Genomic DNA, 21,630 nt, shown 5'->3' on the forward strand with positions numbered 1-21,630 from the left:
CAACCTATCTACTGTCACTTCAGAGGAGAAAACACTGAGTGCCTTTTATCAGAAGATTTTTTTGTTAGTTGAGGTCTCTGTCATCAAGATAGGAGGAGTAGTGTTTTCTACACCTGGTAAAGATGTCGAGAGACGACTGAGCATTATTAAGTTAATTTGGGCACCACTCTGTATATATGGAAAATCCAGGAAATTCCTGGTAAGAAGAAAATCTGGGGTGCTTTTCTCTTCTTTCCTGGCTGTCACTGCACGAAATATGCATACAGCTAAACGTGACTACAGGGATGAATTAAGTGAAATTATTCAAAACAATTTGTTTCGATAGATGACACGTGTATAAAATGAAAGAAATTTTCTTTGTTTTCAGATTTTGGGATCATGAAACAGCGCCACAGAACGACCAGTCTTATTCTACCAGACCTCCTAAAATCAACCCAAATACATCTTTTCCATGCGCCTTCCTGAGTTTCAGCTCCTTCTGCAGTTGGAAAAGCAGTCAAAGACGCCTGCAGTCTTGTGTTTGGTGAGCTCATGGAGGCGTGTCTGACAAAACCGCATGGAGCAGAGGCAGGTTGTCAGATTATAGGCACACAATAAAATCCGAATCCAACAGTGACGCCACGAAGACCTGGAAGCTGTAGTCACACATTTTAACACTTTTACAGTCAACCGCTGCGAAGGACAAACTGTATACTAAGTGTTCAGCATGGGTAGCTTGAGCACTAATTTATCTCGGCTTTTTCATCTTGTCATGTGTCACAGTGAAAATAAACAGCATTAAATACTTCCATCAAACACAAGACTCCCAAGCTAAAGTAAACTCACAATGATTACCAGAAGCATGTGGGAGCGCGGGCCTGCAGTTGACACTTCTTTTCTATTCCCAGTGACAGGCTAGTGGTTATCAATGATACTGTATCAGAATCATTAAAATCAACAAATAATCACCAGTCAGTTTCTTCTGTGTTTGATGATGTGTCACACTGTAACTACCCCAGCAGCAAACATATACCTGCAATTTAAGATTTGGAGACATGGTGCCTGAGCTCAGCCAGTCCACCTTCGATGCACAAACAATTGTAATCACTGACATCACGTAGATAATCAGTTCCACAGTTATGCTGGTTTATGAAGCAGTATAGTTTCCTCACAGCCTTGAACCAATTTACGAGAAAAAAGCCCCAGATTCATTTATTTTCTTTCACTCACTCCCCACCTTTTTTTCCATCGGCTCGCCTTGTCCCAAGTTCAGGAAAAGTAAAACTTTTTACACAAACTAAACTCACATGACACTTTGTGCATAGTTGAGCAAAAAGGAGAAGATCATCTTTCACACAGAACAGACGTCTCAACTGACTTTTTCTCCTGAAGACAACATTTGAGCCGAATAACTCGTGATTTGTGCTGCTTTATTGGGCACTCTCTCTGAAGTGAAAAGTACTCCTGAAATGGCAGACCTAGTGTTTTTGGCTCATCCTGTGTTATTGTTTTTACCATTTTCCCTCTGCATGCTGTTTTATCTTCATAATCTAGCGCTAATAAAAACAGATAAATCTAAATCTTTTCTGAAAAAAATATTGCCTTTGGTCTCCGTGCCCTGACTGAAGTTGTATTTTAAGAAGAGAATTGAACTGTGGAGCTCCAACATCCTGTTGCTCAGAGCACGGGGAGCCATTATCCACTTAAGTCTATCGACACCTCTATGCCATTAACAACTTTTTGAATATAATTACTGTCATTTGACTGCAAACAGATGTTTGCCATCATGGCTTCTCTCAAGTTGAACCGTGTGAGCCAGGATGCCCTGGTGTGAAACACCAATGTGTAATGAGGCATTAAAATGGTACAAACCTTGACACACAGCACTACTACGTTATTGACAGCTTGAATGAAGATGATGACGATGCGAGGAAATTAATAGGATTCGTTTGTACTCATAAACCTTTAATAAAAGACAAAGTTGAATTTTATACAGGTGAACCTTCCTAATGGCAAGTTTAAATGAATGCACGAAAAATGCACGAGCAAAATGCTAATCATAGGTTTATAAAAAGTCCTTATCTCTGACGAAGTATGAAGCAAGGTCATAAGAATTTAAATTGCTCAAAATCTTGTCACTTTCAGAAAATCTTAACAAAAATTTGGCTCAGCAGAGATGAGGTTTTTTTCTGTGCTGTGGCTTCGAGCAATTATCTAACCTAAAGCTGAAAAACACATACATGATATGTTTTCTTCAAATTACACAGACAAAAGACAAAAAACATTAGGGGATTGGAAAGAGTCACTCCTTCCAAAACAACCACGAAAGTCTAAGAAAACTGCTGGAGCAACAGCAACTTGAGAACAATTATTAAGCAATAGGGAGGTTGAAATCACTGAGGTCCTTAGCTGACTATTATTGGGGTTTATATCATTTATTAATTTTCTATTTTTGTATTTCGCCATTAGATTTCACAGTGCTTTGAATAGTTTCCCTACATCAGTTGATGTAGGGAAACTATGAAAACATTTCTCATGATTTTGTATCTTTTGTGATATTGATGATGCACTGATGTTGAGAGCTTTAGTCACTTTGAGGAAATGTACAACACTGATATTCAAGGCACAACCATGAATATAAACTGCTGTTGCTGCCAAGCTGATTCAATAAAACTCAATTTTACTTCTTAGATATCATTGTTTTCTGATGTTGTGGATATTTGCAAGATTTCTGTAAAATATGACCAACTGAGAAACACACTGAACATTAAAATTTAACAAGACCAAATTTTTTAAAAGCTCATGTGCAACAAAAACCATCTTGATGTCCTAAATGGAGTTTGACATTGAATGGATGATTGATGCACCTTCTTAATAACCTCCAAATCCGAGTTAAGACTGCTTTTAAAGTGCTGAAATGATGACTAAAAGCAATTCAGATCACTGAGGTAGAGAATTACATTTCAAGAATAAAGTACAGTTGAGTTAAGGGATAATTTTGTAATTTTAATACTGCAGCAATAGTATAACTAGATTAGAAAATGGCTAATACCACGACGGACTTGTACTTCAGCTCATTCATAAGCTGCGAAAAAACTTGTCTAGGCGTTTTTAGACGACAATTACATAATTAAGGTTTTCCTTGAGTGCATCTTGGCTGAAAAGGTGCAGCGGTAAATGGGTCAGCCAGAGTTTTTCCTCCTATAGCCCAGGATTGCAGAGGCCCCACGGCCACAGAACCCACGGCGGCCTGCTGACCAATCCTGGAGATGACCCGGTGCACCGCCAAAGGCTGCTGCAGCACAGAGTGGGGGGGGGGGCGGATACCACGAGGCTGAAGAGCAGACACTGGGACCAGGTGACTGTGTTTGTGTTGTGTGTGTTGTGAGTTAAATGTGTGAGTGTTTGCTTTGGCGGTTTCCTGCCTCTTGCCAAACGGCGCCCGGAGGAAAACATCAAATGCCTCAACAGATTTAGGAGATGCAGAAAAGCAGGCACTGCTGAAAGTCTTGCCTGCTTTCTCTGGAGGTTTAAAAGGGGCCAGCTGGAAGACATCAGAGGTTATGGGGCTGTTTGGAGGCTGGATGTGGGGTACTTGTACTTGGTTGACAGGCATGAAGTGAAAACAGGAGGGAGTCGGAATCACATGATGCTGCCCGCTCCACTCATCTGATTGAAACATGTGTTTGTTATAGACACAGGCGGCAGTCCTCTGCTGGATCTTCTGCCTTTGCTTCTCCTCAGAGAACTGCACAGAAGCCACAGACACTGAGCCATGACATATGTTACTGTTGAGCTCCCTCTGCAGGTCTGTATATGGAAGACATCAGAGAAACAAAGACGAATGCTGAAAAACATTGCTGACCTTGTAGAGATCTCTTGAACATCCTAAAATAGCCTCTTTTTGGTCCCTGACATACAAATGAAAACACAGATAAGAGATAATTGTGGAAGGTTTCAGAGAAGGCAAGAGGAAAGGTGAAAAATGCATCATGTTCCACATGTGGGGTGGAGCATGTGATGTTTATCAGAGGGACAGAGGGAAAGGCATATTTACAGTTTCTCTGCTCGATAAAAATGTCTTATATCATGACAGTGTGAGTGTGAAGCAGCAAGCACAGCACAAGGCTCCTGAACTGGACTAATGCTTATTTTTATGGCATTCAAAACGTGATAATATACAAAATCCTTAATTTTTTCCCCATTTTATATTGGCATGCAATTAGCATACAATTTGATTATTAGATGATTTTGTTCAGGATTTGTATTGAAAAGGTCAACACCAGCCAATCAGTAATTTCTCATTGTTTAGTGTCACTCACTTGTTTGCCATCTTTCTACTGCCATTATAATCCTGTTACTCATGGCTCAAGGAGCAGACAACAACGTGACTTGTTGTGTACTTGCTGTAACTATGGCAGTACGCTGGCAGGTTAGATCCTTTAAATTCACTGTGAACCGGACAGAGCATCATCTGAATGAAAAGATACTGCACAGAAATATTCTGTCAAAGAAGAAGCCCTGTAGTAAATCATTGTCTACCAATGATTCAAAACAATGCTACTGAAGTGCAGTGCTACTAAAAACCTTTAATTTGGTATGTATGAGAAAATAAATCTGAGTTAATTCTGTTCTTAATATTGTTTTGTCCGGCCCTCTGCCTTGAGCTCTCAAGAAAAGGTGAAGGCCTACTGAACAATATAGAATGAACAGCCCTGCTCTGGTGTGAAATCATCTGGATTTCCACAGAGAGAAATGATCATCTTTAAGAAGGGAAAAGGCAAAGTCATAAAAATGGGAAAAAGAAGAGATGGTGATGGTGACTTTGATCTTACCTCAGTGGACTTAACCTGCTATCCAAGTAGAACAGGACATTGATTAATATCCTACATTACACAACAAGAAGCAACCGCAACTGCAATATTATGATAGAGTCTGAGAAACAGTTAAAAGAGAATTCAAATTAGAGAAATAAAAACCAACAAAAAATGCCCGATGTTACCCATAATGCAATGGAATAGCAAAAACTGTAGTCAGTTTTAATGCTCACTAGTAGCAGACTTTTCTAGAAACGAATCCCTGTTTAATAAAAGCATAAAGAAAGGCTATTGAATGTATGTAATATACTTAATTTCTTTTTTCCCTTTTTTACCTTCTGTCGAGCTCCACGGACCAATAAGCTGAACGGTGATTTGTTTTTTTTAAGTAGTTAAATCAACACTCAACACTTCGACATTCACATTTGTATTTTATTTGCCATCCCTTTATAATTCTTTAATTATCTCACAAAAATAGAAGGAGCACACAATACCACAGCTCTGACTCGGGTACGGGCCAAACAGACGAGAGGCGTCTCAAAACACTCACTAGTATCAGATTTCATTTTTGGCAAAGCAACAGAGGGAACGAGGGGCTCCTGTTTCACATCAAGGGCTAATCTCACTACCTGCTGGGCTTTACCGATTACAACAGCACACGGGCGGCTACAGGGAGAAAGCTCGGGAGTTGCATAGGTTCAAACAGTAACTTCAAATGACTCAACTGTTTGATGGAAAAATCTGAGAGGATGATAAATTTCATAAGCCTTCAGTTGCACATGCCGCACCTGCAGTAAATATGAGACTGTTGCTTTGAAGCCAGCCAGTCCTCAACAGTTATTCATGCACTCTTTAAGAGGCTGTGACTGCAAACTACATCAGGGACAGCTTGATAAAAACTGAAATGACAAAGAAATTATCTCATTATCCTGACACCTGTTTAGCTCCTATAACCATAAAACATGTGAACCGCTCACAAACTGTAGTTCATAATTTTGGCACTGTTCAGATTCAGAGATGTTGGGCGATGGGAGATTTATTTCATATCGCTGCACTGACTCTGGCCATTCAGAAACTAACAACACATCTTACCAGCATTTGTGGACGTTTTGAGCACTAAAACCTGATGTGACTTATAATGTGTATAATTAAAATCTATTCAAATGTTACATAATGAGAAACAATGAATCCTGATCATTTAAGTGCATGTCTCTCTTCCAGTATGGTGTTGTCAGAATAAAGACAAACGTTGACACCTGGCATACAAATGGCATTTAAATTCACTTTCTAAAATTACCAAATTGAACAGAGGAGGTCCTGGAACCATGCTTGGAAAGCAAAATGACTTAGTTTGAGCCTACAGAAAAACATTTATATTGCTGATTGGAGCTGATTTTCTGAACCCTGATTGGCTGACTCAACCCTTTCTGATCGAATCAGACTACAGCTACAGCTTCACTGTTGTATCTTCGCTGTGAGACTGACAGATTGCACCTTTTCGCCCTTCAGAAAGCCCCTCATACATCTGACATCAGACAAATTCTCTTCACTGTAAAATGGAGCACAGACGTCCGGAGGACAGTGAGCAGTGAGCCAATACGTATCCAACTCTCAGACAAAGTCATGTAGCTCTGACGACCTGAGAGAATTTAGGGGAGCCTGTGCTTTCAGAGGAGATTTTAATGATAACGCCACCGCTGCCATGTTTGCAGCACACAACACAAGTAGGCTACTGGAAAACACATCCAACAAGTCTGACTCCACACACACATACATACTTATCATTACACTGTATACCAACACACATTAACGTAACATTCAACAACACTGCCATGCTTTTTGATATGAATTCTGTGATCACTAAAACCGGTAAAGCACAATTTCAGAAAAAGTTGTAGCTCAGCAATGAAATGAAACAGGACTAAAATTGAAGAGTTTAAGCTCGCACTCTCCAGAAAACTGTAAAAATATAATCCTTCATCAGTCCATGTAAACAAACATAACACAGGCTCACTTTCTTTTTTGACAAAGGTGGAATAAGACATTGGATTTGGCCTAATCTTCCAGGCTGGACAAAGACTAGGATTATTATCTATACATTTTAATGTGGTGACAATTATTGAATAGATATAACCAAGAAAAAAAACTTTCTTAACACACAATTCCACAAAGAGGAATGAAATATTTATAGTATTCTTCAATATTATTCAATATTCAGTGATTATAGTGTTAAGAATCATAGATTTTTTTTTTATTATAGACTAATATTTATTTCTTACATTCATTCTCTAACACTCTATTCATATTAACATTTATTAACAGGAAAACAATGTCTCATATATATATATATATATATATATATATATATATATATATGAGATTATATATATGAGATTTTCACAAGTAAAGCAATATGTTTTCCACAAATAAAGCTTTATGACAATGACTTTGTATTTACATGGGAAGAATAACCAATTCTATGGTCTGGATAAGAGCCCGTGGTTAATCCAGATACCTATTTACATAAATTAGGAGTAAACAAATGAGAGGAATGTAGGAGGGATCACATGATGGGGAATTAATGTTTGTGTTGATACAAAAAAAAAAACAAAAAAACAAAAACAAAAACGTGAATGAGTGAAAATCATTTTTAAAATGCCACAATTGTTTTTTGTTAGTGCCAAAAAATTACCTGAATAGTCATATATGTTTGCTCTTTATATAACAGCTACTGTAGTTCTACTATTTCCTATTACTGTTGCTTATTAAAATTATTTTCATGATTTCATGCATTATGTCCTGTCAGTATGGCACACTGCTATAAACACTGTTAAATGAGGATCTGTCAATTAATTTAAAAATAATTTATTGCTTAAGGATTAAATAAATAAGATCAAAATAACAGCAAATTAACAACTCCTTGTTTTAAAAGTACACTCTGAACCAGGTTCACCTTGGATTTACGACAAAATGATATTAGTAAGATTTTTTTATCCTATATTTAGTGTATAGTTTGGCAGATCCTATCCACTTTCAGGAGTCTTCCAGTTAGGAGTTTGCTTTGCGGATTACTTTATGGCACTTTACTTTTTAGTCTGATCAGGGAAACTTTTTGTGTCCTGCTTTTCTCTCCATCACATCACCTCAGTAGGGTGTTTGCGCTCTAGAGTGAGCTACAGAAGTAGAAGGAGAAGTAGTATATGTGTTTGCGGCTGTCTATATTTGGTTTCCAGATTGTGGCACAAATTCAGTTAATTTTTCAGTGTAATCTTTAGCAGCATTAAATCGTTAAAAATATTTCATCCAACAGCCAGAGGCTGCCAGAGGTAACACTTATGCTACTGTGCAAATCAAGCTACATGACTGTGTTTCAATAAGTTTCCCTTTGGAGAAAAAAGAAACTGACCTTATTTGAACAAAGTGTCGTTTTACTTTTCCATGGTTATACTCTAAAATGTGCAAATAAATCTGGGGAGGAGAATTTTAGAAGGCAAACAACGACAAATTCACTTGTGCACGATAATACCTACAACCACATAACTATGCCTATTGTACATTACAACAATGATCTGCTATTATTTGCTATTCGACATAATGCAATATTGTTCAAACAAACTGGATTGCAATATTATATCCTGATTGACAAAAAGATGTAATGGTTAATCTTTACGATGATGTTAGTGTACTGGCCACTCATGAACCAATGGACATTACATGATGCATTAAAACTACAACAAAGAGAAACTGTGAGTGAGAGATTGCGAGATAAGCGGAGGAGAAACCAGATAATGCAGTCGATATGGCAGAGAGGGTGGGAATGAAGAAGCACTGAAAGGCAAAGGACGTTTCTACCGTAGGAACTACAATGACGATGACAGCCAGAGGGGTGCAGGAAGCTAGCTATGACAACAGTGTTGATTGCAGTTATGCTATGCCAGTCTATAATCCAGCGTTACAGCTTCTACGAGGGGGGAGGGGGGGGGGGGGGGGGCAGGGGGCGCCTACAAGTCGATGAGCTGGTCCACCAGTATCAGGGAGCGGGCCAAGCTGGGCAGGCTGGATTCAGAGCCACCACTGTTACTGCGCGAGTGGCCTCCTGAAACTGGCCGGAGAGACAAGGGGAACACAGGCAAACAGAGGGGGGGGAGTAGCAGAGGAGTGGGAGTCACAACAAGCAAACACAGCAGTCAGAGTGGGTGGGAGAGGTCGAGAAAGAGAGACAGAGAGAAGAGAGAAAAAGAGGGCAGAGTTTACCCATTTACTGCTTCTGGTCTTCAAACATTAACTGACGATTTAAAAACAGCACAGGCACCTAATCCTGTTATGAGTTAGTTTGAATGTTTTTAAATTATTAAACATTCCTCTGTGTGTACAATCTCTGAGACCATCTTGACCCACCTGTGCCTGCCTGCTGAGACTGTACAGACTTACCCTGGGAGTTCTTTCGGCCTGTGACAGGAATAGGATCAAACTCATCCTCCGTGCCTGCCTCTCCGCTGCCCTGCTGGGGTTCAAAGTCTGTGATCAGGAGAGACGAGTCTGGAAGGAAGAAAAAATAAATAAATAAATAAATAAAATAAAATAAATTGTATTTTATGTTACCATACAAAATCCTAGAAAACATTTTAGGTGAAGGGGTTAAAAGATAAGTAAAAAGACCATTGTGGTCAACTAAACGTGTACAGTTCAGGCCAAATAAAATAAGACTGCCCATTTTTTTCCTTACCATGATAAAAATGTTCATAAATTCAGGGGAACAAAAACAAACAAACAAACAAACAACCAAAAAAAAAAAACACACCGCATGTAGTTCTTTGATTAAAAAATATATATATAAAAAAAAAAGTCTGTTCAGTCCGATATAATGAGGGGGGATTGGCAGTAATTAGGAGTTGGAACCATCAGCCTTCATTCACAGCCACAGCTGTGGAGCTCTCAGTGTGGGACACAATGCAATTTTGCACATGGCTGGACTGAAAAGAAGCATTTCCCTTTAATGTTAAAGCAGTGACCTAAAGTTATGAGAGGTTATGAAGATACACAAAACTTGAATTGTCAAGATTGACAAGTTGTGATGGAAATGTTTCTGCTGCCACCCAATGGTGGAAGTCTACAGTAATACAGTATTTACCAGCTAAATTTGGAAGTTGGCTGGTTGTTTTTTTGTCAGTTTAATAAATACTTTTTCTTACAGTACTTGTTTGTAATAAAATCAGAAACCAAAAAAGAAAAAAATCATAGTTTTTGGTTTCATGAGACGCCCCTTATTTTTGGCATTGGAGAACTTAGATGTGTTGCATGAAGCAAGGAATGAATAAGTATATAAAAAACTTTATGAAATGAGCAAAAAATGTCACAACAACACTGTGCTTCACTGAGCTGTAAGAAAACATGTCAAAGAATTTGGAAGCATGGTCATTAAAAGGTTTAATGGTGCTATGACACAGACACAAAATGTAATTTATTAAAAAGCATTTTGGTCCAATGCCCAAGCATCTTATATTTTCATACAAAACATTTGAATATTGCAGATAGCATAGAGCAGGTAGTGAGGTAATGAAAAAAAACAAAACAATGTTTTCATAACTGACCACGATCAGGGTAGTTTGGGTTCATGTATTTTATTTCTTTGTTTAAAATTTTACACATTTACATTTACAATTTTGGTAGATGCCTATAGCCTACCTGCTTTAGGCTGTGTGGAGTCTCCAGCCAACAGACTGAAATCATCCAAAACAGAGGCAGCAGACATGGGGGCAGAGGAGATAGAGGTGGTGGTACTGCTCGCTGCTGGAGGGACAGGTGGGCCAGAGATCAGAGAGCAGCCCAAGAGGGAGTCGTCTGCAGTGAGGGAGTCTGGGACACATCCGGAGAAGTCCAGTGTACACAGAACAGAGGGGAAAGTGTCACGGTGGAGAAGGACACAAATATTTAAATGAATTCTCATTAAAATGAATAGGAAAGTGTGTCCAAACTTTTGGCCTGTACTTTATATATTTATATTATGTGTAATCTATTTAGAACAACGTGGCAGCTTCCCCAGCTAGACCAGGAATAATGAATAGAATAAGAAATAATATCAGTGTTAAAGTTGCTATAGCAAAGGTCTTAGTAGTTTCTCACACACACACACACACACACACACACACACACACACACACACACACACACACACACACACACACACACACACACACACACACACACACACACACACACACACACACACACACACACACACACACACACACACACACACACACACACACACACACACACACCTTTTGCAGACTCTTCCACAGAGCCACCAAAGGGATCAGACAATGATAAGAGGTCAGGAAGCATCAGTGATGATGTGTCTGGAGATTTGAGTCCCTCAATAAGCTTCTCTGAGGGCCAGAATGAGAGAACAAAAGGAAATATAGTGAAAAACATTGCGAAAAAGTACAAAGCCTTTATAGAATAATGTTTAAATAATATAAGGATCTACTAACATAAGAATTTAGAAAAGCAAAAGAGGTCAGAAAAGCCATTCAAGACCTTTATGTGTTATGCATTATGTATGTTGACTACTCACCTATTTAATGTGTGGATGTTTACTTTAATATCATTATTCATTCATAGTATCATTGTTTATTTTATTATTCTTAATTCTACTGAGGGTATTTCAGTACAAACATAATTTTCCCAGTATTCAGAAACATTGAAATTTCCCTACACTTCTGTTTGTATTCTTCTATGGAAGTCAAATGCTTTTCATGAACCTTAAAAACTATCTAATTACCAGACTGTGCTCATAGGTGCTTTGTGTAGATGGGATAGTAACAAATAAACCAGACAGCATGGATTCCCTGGCAGAGATATTTACCCGGTGCATCCGACAGTTCAAGTGTATGGAAAGGATCTGGGACAGCCAACATTGAGGCTCCTGAATCCACATCAATAATGGCTAAAGGCCTTTCAACTGGGAATCGAAGCAAAGTGACAGTAAATATCTGTGAAGAGGCCTGAAAAAGACACTGTGGGAGGGAGCTGGGTGGTTCAGGTGGTGTGTCCGTACAAAAGGCTCAAATTTCTCAAACTACAACTACAACTACAACTAAATGAGCAGACCACACGTAGGAATGAAAAGAAGTTTTGAGCTGCTTGAGACTCTACGATACAACATTACCTATTTTATTATATTAGCGAATCAATCCCCATGCTTTTCTATCGACAGCAGCTCATAAAGCTGCAGAGGCAGCATTTGCTGGGTACAGCAGCTGTCCTGTCAGAACCCTTCACATTAAGTCATTTCAATCTTGGCTGTTCTTCCATTCTAACCAATGCATTTATTTTATTTATGTGATGCATAAAGGCAGCCATTGCTTTTGAAAGCTTCATAAAGCCATCAGATTAATGGATCAGGCGCATTAAGAGGTTTACTTCTTGGTTTGACATCACATTGCATTCCTTCATATTCTTACAGCACAGTGCATTTGGTGGCATCAGAAGAGCATTGACGTATATAAGGAACAACTTATCAAAACATTTGAATGCAAGTCTCATTCTGATGTTCACCAACAAGCATGCTAATTCACCCTAACAGCTAGGCGTTTGTAGGAATAATGTCCTGATGTTACTTTAGCACATATAAGTTCATATTTCAAGACATGAGCTTTTTTCTAAAATAAATTCCACAGTTTGAAAAAAATCACAGTCACGTTCTAGCCCTCGATCGATTACATTCATTAAACTACTTAAATAGCTAATGTCCAAAGTCACCAAATGTAAATAGCATAGCTACATTGCATGGAAAATGTTCATGTAACTGCTTGGCATGCACATGATTAAAATGTCTGGAATTAACTAACTTAGATGTTAATGTAGGATCATCCTGCTTCAAAGACAACATGACTTTGTAGTGATGGCACTGAAAGGTCCACAACGATGGGTCCAGATCAATGTATACAACAAAAAAACCCCAAACAAACAAACAAACAAACAAAAAAAAAACATGCTTACTTTTTGTAGCCTCTCAAAAGGTAAAGTGTGACATACCAGTTTCATGGGGTTCATTTTCCACATTTAAGGCCAGTAGGCCTGGTATCAACTCTTCAGAGGATGTTATCTCAGTGTCTGAAGGTAGGTCTGGTAAAATCATTTTTAAAAGTTAGATCATCTGCTAATGGTCATTGAAAACCGTATACACTTAAAAAAGACAAACTTTACCACTGGACTTTTTCTCTTCTGTTTTGAATTCTGCAGTAGCGAGATTAGTGAAGTTGTCGTCATCAAACGGGTTCCATGCGGGTTGTGTCGGGGTGTTGGCGGCACCGCAAGAAGCAGGAACTGTGGGTCCAACTATACTTTGGTCCTGGACTGCATCTCCGACCCCGATCTCCACAGGCTGGGAGGTGCATGGTTGAGATGCAAGTGATCTGGGGAGTACAACACACAAAACATCATAAATTAAAGACACAGGAGATCATCTGAACTTCAGATACCGTTGATGATCAATGCAGTCAATGTAGCACTTACTGGTTGAGGGCAGCATCTTGCATCTGTTGTGGATCAGCTGCAGCGACACTATTTGCTGTGGTGTCACTCGGGACTCGCTGATGGCCCTGTTCTTCAGTTGTCTTTGGAGAAGCAAGTGGAGTCTAAAGATTAAAAATAAAAATAACCAATGTAACAAAAAATAAAAATAATATACAATGTCAACTTTAAAAAGACTATAGTAGATGGATGGTGAACAGCAGGCCTCTTACAGCCTCAGACGGTTTTTGGCTGATCTCAGTGGAGGCAGGCTGAGCCAGGGCAACTGCTGGCTGCATTATCTGCTGCTGCTGAGTTACCGGAGGTTGAGTAGAGGCGGCTTTGCTGGGCGAAGGTTGTGCCACCGGCTGTGGAACCTGGCTGGCCTGCTTGCGTCTGGCTGGGCGTTGGGGTGGGGCTGGACTAGATGGAGTGGGTGCTGCCTGCTGAGACGCAGCGCTGCCCACAGAAGGAGATGTGGTCTGTTGATGGACTGTTGGCTGTACTTGAGGTTGGACATCAGTCTTGGTCACTGGTGATACTACGGCTGCAGTCTCTGCTCCTGTAGTAGCAACTGGCTGCACAACCTGTCACACAAAGATAGACAACTTTTGTGTGTTGTCACTGGAAAATTTCTATCAGTAGAAATCTCTTTTTGCTGTTCAGTGTATTTCTGTAAGATGTACCTGCTTCTGTGGAGCCACAGCCTGACTGGAACTGTTTTGCGACTGGATGAGAGGCAGAGCTGAAGTCTGCGCCTTCTGTGACTGCAGTGCTGCAGCTGGCTGGGAGAGGTCTAAACTGACTCCTAAGGTGTTTAAAAAGATCACAGACTACATGTTGCTCTTCAGAGAATATACAAGTATTTTAATCTTCTACTGATGCAGAACTTTTTAAGATCAAAAACATAAACTGATGTATAGTAGAATTTGAGTTTATGTTAACAAAAAGGCTTACAGATTATATAATTTGTTAAATGCTGATTAGAAAAAAAAAAAGTAATTTCTACTAGGATGAAAGCTTATATGAACTAAGAAATGGCATTTGAGAAAAAAATCATTTCATAATCACTCCGGGCTTGTCGTTAGATGGCTTTAATTTACATGAGTATTATCCTGCGTATTTGATCTGCTCCTGTTGAGGATTGCAGGCTTCAAAATGTTGACAAAGGATAAGAGAAATTCCTGTCTTTACAAAATCTTGAGCGCCTTTTCCCTTGAAAGAGAGGAGAATAAGGACGGAGACCCATTGCTGCACGTACCCACAGGCTGAGCTGCGCCACCAGGGAGATTAGCCCGCTTGCGAGGGGTGAGAGCAGCAGGCTGGATGGGTAGGATGCCAGCAGCAGGCTGGGTATGGGCTGCTTTGGGCCTCTGGCGAGGGGTGATGGAGGTTTCAGTGGTGGGAATTGGATCTGTCAGTCTGACAACAATAGAAGGAAGTTATCCCTTTTAGTTAATCATGGCAAACAGTGTTAATATAATTACTTAATGAGTATCAGCATACTGACTGTACCTAATTGTTTCCACAAAATATGATGTTACCAAAGCTTTGATTGGTAAAACAATGTTAACAGGTCAGACTTGCCTGGGCTTAGTTTGGCTCTTCTTTGCAGCGGCAGCCTCACTTGCTTTGATCGGCTCAGGAAGTTTAGAAGGTATTGGAGAATTCTGATTTATGGAAAAATGCAAACATTAAAAAAGGCCTCCATAAGACAGACGTGTCAGTGAAAACAGTATGAATGAGTAGTGCACATACAGATTTTTACAATGAAACTTCCCTGCTTCTCGCAGTGGGTATTAATATTACTGATGAATAACATCCTTATGGCCTCAATAACTGCTTTGTACTTGATGTAGCTGATGAATTTGTGCAAATTTTCCTCCCACAGTGTGACAACTAACATGTCTGTCTATGTAGGTCAGGCAGGGAACTCACAACAGATTCCACTAAACACAAGAAAATCAATTCCTTCCATAAGAGAAAGGCAAGCAAATGCAAATACCTGAGCTGACCTTGGAACTGAGAGACTGACCTTCACATTCTGAACAGGGCATGTCCGCTGAGCTAGTTTAAAAGCAAAGTAGGACACCTGGTAGATATCTGGTCTGATGTCTGGGTCTGGTTCCAACATGTACCCTGAAAAAACACCATGAAGAGTGAGACTCAAAAACTCAAAATTGGGTCCATGAATAGACACTTCAATCAAAACTGAATTTGATGTTGAAAACATGAATTAATTTTGAAGAGGGACTAACGAATGAGGCAGTGAAGATCATAAGAGTAGCGCGAGTTATCTGGAATGGTGAAACTGCCATCACAGATGGCCACCTGGCTTTCACCAAAGGGCAGAGTGAAGAAGCAAACCTTGTACAGCAAACAGCCCAGTGCCTGGAGAAGACAATCACATGCACGCCCCAATCACCAATCACAAAAAGAGAGAAGAGAGGAGGAGAGAAGAGGATTTAACCAACACCAGATTGTGCTAAAAAATATTCAGTCACAAGACAAAAAGAAAAGCTTTTGAATTGTACGAATACAACTTTACTTTATGTAATATGCTACCATGTAAAGTTAATATATGAACAAAAGTTACACTGTAATATTTATAACATATATCTATGGCGCATAGAAAGATAAATGTACATAACACTTTTATGATGTTTTACTGAAATTTTTCCTGATAAATACTGTATGTGTCATCTGTATTACTTACTCTGTGTGTAATTATGTACTCCTATCCTGATAACCACAGAAATTTCTCCCTTTGCTTACCCAGATATCTGCTTTTGTGGTAATAATTTTGTTGTTGTACAGATTCACCATTTCAGGAGCTCGATATGATAAAGTGGTGTACCTACAAGAAAAGATTAACACATTGCTGAGAACAGAAAAGGAACAAATTTGTATGAAGATGTCTTTTTTCTTATGGTAGTAAAATAAAACGTCCCTACAGAGTACAAAGTAACAAAACAAAGTATTATATAGTCATATATTTGCACAAATACTAATAAAAGCATTGATTTCTGTCAGTTAATAGTTAAAATTTTTTTTTTATTAAATCGATCCATAAAAAACAAGCAGTCCCCAAAACAATTGCTAAGATTAAAAACAATTTCACCAAAGCAGGTGAAAAGAGGCACAAACTTTTTTATCTCTTCCTCCACGGCAGCCACTCCCTCAGTCTGAGGACTTTGGAACTTATTAGTAGCACTGCCGAAGTCACACAGCACGTAATGACCCTTGTCATGCAGAAGGATGTTCTCCACCTGCAGATATGAGAGAGGTGAGAGTCTGACAGACATATTGTACAGCACGGGACCAAGTTTGGACCTTGACAGTCCAGAGTTGGTGCAGTAATTGGCCGACTCGTTAAACTGAAACACTGGAGTTTCTTGTTTCCTGCAACATGTGAAGTTGGGATACAGATTAATTAAAATGCTGCTGAAGATATCACATTATGACATGCTCATTTAAGCCAGAGTCAAAATTGACATGCTACATTTATCATGCTGTAAAAAACCCGGGCATGCATCAAATCTAAGAATTTTTTTATGTAAATGAAGCAATGTGCACTGCAATAAAAAGCCATGTTTCTATATGGATCAAAAAGTCTAAGTGACAATAACTCAAAATTAAAGTGACAGCCACACACAGTTGACTGAGCTCTGTAGCGCTTGGAGTATTTTGACTGACAATCCCCTCTCTCCTCCTATAAGAGCTATCCATAATTTAACTCAGCACCATCTCCACACAAACATGCCAATCATGACCTTACACAAGTTGTCACAGCATGTTTGAACTACACTAGGTGTTGCCACTGTGTTAACACTGAATAAACCTGCCTGTCCTAGCCTACGTACTGTAGAGCAAAGCACCATACAGTGCAACAGTGGCAAAACGTGTCACCTTTAGGTCTCTGTGGATGATGGGTGTCTTGCGCTGGTGCAGGCGAGAAACGGCGTCACAGGTGTCACAGAAGATCTGCAGCACCTCCGCCTCAGTAAAACCAGTCTGCAGTCTCTGGTTCATCAAATTGACCACCTGTCCCCCTGCAAAAAAAAACATCCTGTTACACAGCTTCACAAACAACATGGGTCATTAACCCAACTTCAACATGACTGAACCTTCACCTGAGTGGGTTATTCTATTATAACACTGTTGTTGTTAAAATTTACTACATAATAACTCTTAGCTTTTAATCACTGAACAGCACAAACAAACAAATACTGTAACACAAACTCATCTTAAAATTTGCAAGTGCTGCAAAATGTAATGGGCACTACAGTAAAAGCATGCAGTTGCAGCCACACCCCATGTCCCAGACTCACTCTTCCTCACCTTTGCAGTAGTCCATAAGTATAAGAACCTCCCATACATCCCTTGAGCCCATGGCTGTGGTACTGGAGTCCAAATAACCAACAATGTTCTTGTGACCAACAAGGTCTTTCTACAGGAACACAAATAGACATTCAAGGCTATTAACAGAAGACTGCGTTAAGGTAAAGTTTATACAAAACCATACACTATTGTAAGTGCCTGCACAGAGCACTCATTCAATGTGACTGATGAAGAGATTATTTGTGCGTTTAAGAAAAGTAAAATGATCTGTGGTATCAGGAAAATGTGGAACAGGGAACAAATATCTCCATATTGTGCAATGCATGTATGGGGATTTTAGTGTCATAAGCCTTTCATTCTGTATGGCCAGTGTAAGATGAGATGCAGCATGAGTCCATCAAAACCGAGAATCTATTAGATGATGAAAAAATGTCAAGTGCTGCTTCTTCGGTAAAGGACTGTCAGTCTATATAGATGTGTGTTTGTGTGTGTGAGATAGAGGTAAAGGAAATGCCATAAATGAAACCAAATATCATCTTTTAACCAAATGTCACTGTCTTTTTCAAAAGCCAGACCAGGCCCTCAGTCATCCCAATGAGCTGTTTATAATTTTGATGAATGGTTATATCATAAGCCAGTTTTCTAAAAACTTGACCATCCATTGCTTCCTTCCTCCCTTTCTCCCATCCTTCTTCAGTACCCCTTTAAACAAAATGAGTACTGTGTACAGACCATAAAATCAGTACATGCTCCAAAAATCCTGTAAGACTATATAATGACTTTTCTGCTGATAGAAAAATTATGGCATAAATTCTATTTATAGACTGAATAAATTCCAGTTCTGCTCTTGGATTTTATCAGGTCTAGAGGTCCAACAGTGTCAGGACAGTCTTTTACCAGAATGCGATCCTTTTGTGCAATCAATTTATATTAGGAACACATTCAGTATAGTTTTATGTTATACAATCAAATGGTTATCCTTTTTATTATAAGTTTGTCAAGGGCCCATAAAGAGACAACTACAACTTCAGGATAGAAGAAAAATAATAGCAAAAAAAAAAAAAAAGTTTTCTCAAAGTTCTCGATACCCCTCCAAGAATTTACATTCATATAAAATAAACCCAAAAATTTACTGTGTGACACATGTACACATCTCAGGGAGGAGAGATGAACATGCAAGAAAACAAAGCTGACCAAAAATCTGTAGAACAAATACAAAACAGCCAACAACATGGCTGCAGGCCGACTGTGTACTGAATTCAACGCTTGTTCTTTGTACAGAACAAGACACCTTTCGTTTGTGAATATGTATGGACATTTTCACAATTCTCAAACAACATCTGTAATGTTCCTGTCGTGGTTTTTTTATGTGGTTTTACCCGGAATGCAAAACCCCATGAGCTCAGTGTTAGAGCGAGCAGACAAATGCTTGATCTCAGCAACTCACCATTATTTGAATCTCACGTTTGCACACTTGCAGATCATGTTCATTGTTGACATACATCCTCTTCAGGGCACAACGTACCCCTTGATTTGTTCGGACAAGGAACACGATCGCGAAACCACCTGCAAGAACGAGAAAGAGAGCAAATGAAAAAGTTGGCCCTCAAAGAGCTGATAGATATATCATCAGAACTTTGAGCTTGAAAGGTTGTAGAAAAAGACAGTTGCTGCCACACACTACCATATTTAACTAGGATCAATACAGAACAGTCAAGATCTCACATCACACCACTTCATTTAGCTGATCTGCTGTTTTTATTATTATTATTATTATTATTATTATTACACCTAATAACTTCTAGAAATGTTGTACTGTGTCTTTGCAGCCTTGTATCAATATGGACTATCAGGGACAAATGGTGCAGCCTTATAGCGTTATTTATTAGTCATGGCATTGCTGCAGGGCTTATGTAGAGGCCTATATTGAGGCCTAACCATCTGGTACATCTCAGCACACAAATCCACTTTGCCAAATTGTACTTGTGACAGACTCATCAATTTCAGGTGAACATTGCGGCTCATACTGTATCCTGAACTTCACACATGCTAAATAGTATTGGATGGCCCTGGATACCTGACATAAGAGGTACCTATGAACCTGCATGCCAGTTGTGGGCTTGCATCCAACCCTGATTCAGGTAGTTTGGCACAGTAATCAAAGACAGTTGGTCTGTGGTCAAGAAAAATGAAACCAGATGATGTAGCTAAAGCTCAATAGTGTTAAGGAATGCCTGTGTTAAGGTTGTGTTACCTCAAGTACAAATCAATGCAGTGATGTGATGTTTACTTACAGCACTTGCATTCAGATGTATGAAATATGTTCAGCATAATGATGACTAAAGTTCGGTTCAATAAACTGCTACTAAACACTAGAAATAGATGAATAGCATGCCTGTGATCCTTGGTCGAAAATGAAACATTTCAATTTGTTTTGGCCAAGTACAGGGCTCCATTTCAGCATTAGTAGTGTTGTTCTGCTGCCTGTCGAAAAGATCTGGGAAGGGCCTGAACTGGTATCTATAAAGAAATCCAACATCAGCTTGATTTCCAGCTTGAGTACAGCTAAGAGAAAACATGAGGCCTCTGTAATACATTTATGTATCCAAAAAACACAGATGAGATGCAACGCTCCATCATTCCTGTGGGGATGGTCTGAGGTTACGTCCTGCCACTGTCATGTGACCCACTCGTTTGGCTCGAGCATGCAGCAATAAACACCTTATTCCCGCTTCAACAACATGCATGCAAACCAAACAAAAAACGGGCATCATCTGGTCTGTGCAGCCTCATCTCACCTTCAGCAATAATCTCCTCGACAGTGACTTGGTGTCGCCCGACAGTGAAGGCTCGTCCAATGAAATTTCCGCCTGCGTGACCGGACCCGGAGCCGCCGCCGCCGCCTCCTCCTCCAGAACCGGGCCCGGAGCTGACCAACTCCCGACGGGAATCAAAGAACTTCCTCATGTTGTCCAAATGGCAGGAGGAGTATCGGCGGCTTTAGTCACAGATGCACAGGAGGAGCTGCTGGTTTCCCGTGCAGTGAATTATTGCACCAATGCAGGTCACACTGGAAACCCTGACGGATCAGTCTGTTCACAAAAACATGCAGCGATGCCTTTGACACTTTAAGATGATGTCGAGACAAACCCGTTTTCTGCTGGCAAATATCCCATTTGCCAACACAAGCCAGTCGATGAGAGCGGTTGCAACTAGCTGTTATGTAAGTGAATTACACCACCCAGGAGGCTAAAGCATCTCCGGAGAAAGTGTTTCTTTAGCTAACCATCCAGCTGTTCATGGTCGGCTGCTGCTGATGATAACATTAGGTCCTTCTCCATCTCGTCCAGCCATTACTAAGCTAGCTAAGTGCTAGCAACTTACGCGCTATGACATTTCGTGTAAGGTTATCCAGGTTATCCTCTGAAGATAATGTCTCCGGCTGCGATATATCCGACGTGTAACTTGTGCGATATCGTTGCCCGAGAAAATCTTCCCATCCTCATGTGACTGGAGCGACCGTTTGTTGCCACATTGCTGACTTTCTAGCTATTTAATTCCTCCCGTTTACAATAAAACTGTGATATATAGGCATATATATATATATATTTATATAAATATATATTTTTTTAGTTAGCTAACGCATTAGCGCGGTGCAGCCTCTTTTCAGCACAAAGAACCGCTGAATCGACAGGAAATTGGAGCCTCCGTCTATTACTAATGTAGCTGCAAATCTCAAACCGCAGAATTTGACATCTACACAAACATTAGACGGAGATTTCTACCCAGCAGCCTCATCTCTGCAGCCACAGCGATCTGCCAGCGGTATCGTAACATCCTAGCTGTTGCTGTTGACGCGCGCACAGAACTATGGGTGCTGTAGTTCAAGGCGCCGCTGCAGCTCCCCCTCCCGCCGACCGCCCCTCCCCCTGGCTTAAGTGGTCGTCACTAGATGCATTCACTGACCTGTCGAGCG

The 21,630-nt window shown here is 39.8% G+C and overlaps 1 protein-coding gene across 3 annotated transcripts; it reads right to left on the reverse strand.

Moving 5' to 3' along the window:
• Positions 1-1,933: 1,933 nt before the first annotated feature.
• LOC115051626 (AP2-associated protein kinase 1-like) lies at positions 1,934-21,504 on the reverse strand. 3 transcript variants are annotated; one of them, XM_029515129.1, is made up of 20 exons: positions 20,453-21,504; positions 19,102-19,220; positions 17,655-17,763; positions 17,223-17,365; positions 16,461-16,582; positions 16,089-16,170; positions 15,572-15,704; positions 15,349-15,452; positions 14,901-14,983; positions 14,575-14,735; positions 14,000-14,121; positions 13,634-13,900; positions 13,317-13,438; positions 13,008-13,216; positions 12,837-12,926; positions 11,665-11,760; positions 11,078-11,185; positions 10,482-10,652; positions 9,228-9,335; positions 1,934-3,789 (listed from the first exon to the last, which is right to left on the reverse strand). In XM_029515129.1, the coding sequence occupies exons 1-20, from the start codon at positions 20,619-20,621 to the stop codon at positions 3,110-3,112; spliced, it is 3,198 nt and encodes a 1,065-aa protein (XP_029370989.1). In that variant the 5' UTR covers positions 20,622-21,504; the 3' UTR covers positions 1,934-3,109. The 3 variants fall into 3 exon arrangements, with proteins under 3 accessions (XP_029370989.1, XP_029370988.1, XP_029370990.1); XM_029515128.1 differs by having other exon boundaries at positions 13,547-13,900; XM_029515130.1 differs by lacking the exon at positions 1,934-3,789 and adding an exon at positions 7,192-8,898 and having other exon boundaries at positions 13,547-13,900.
• Between the last annotated feature and the right edge of the window lie 126 nt (positions 21,505-21,630).

The sequence above is a fragment of the Echeneis naucrates genome, chromosome 12, assembly GCF_900963305.1.
Source record: "Echeneis naucrates chromosome 12, fEcheNa1.1, whole genome shotgun sequence".
In the NCBI taxonomy this organism is placed as follows: Eukaryota; Metazoa; Chordata; class Actinopteri; order Carangiformes; family Echeneidae; genus Echeneis; species Echeneis naucrates.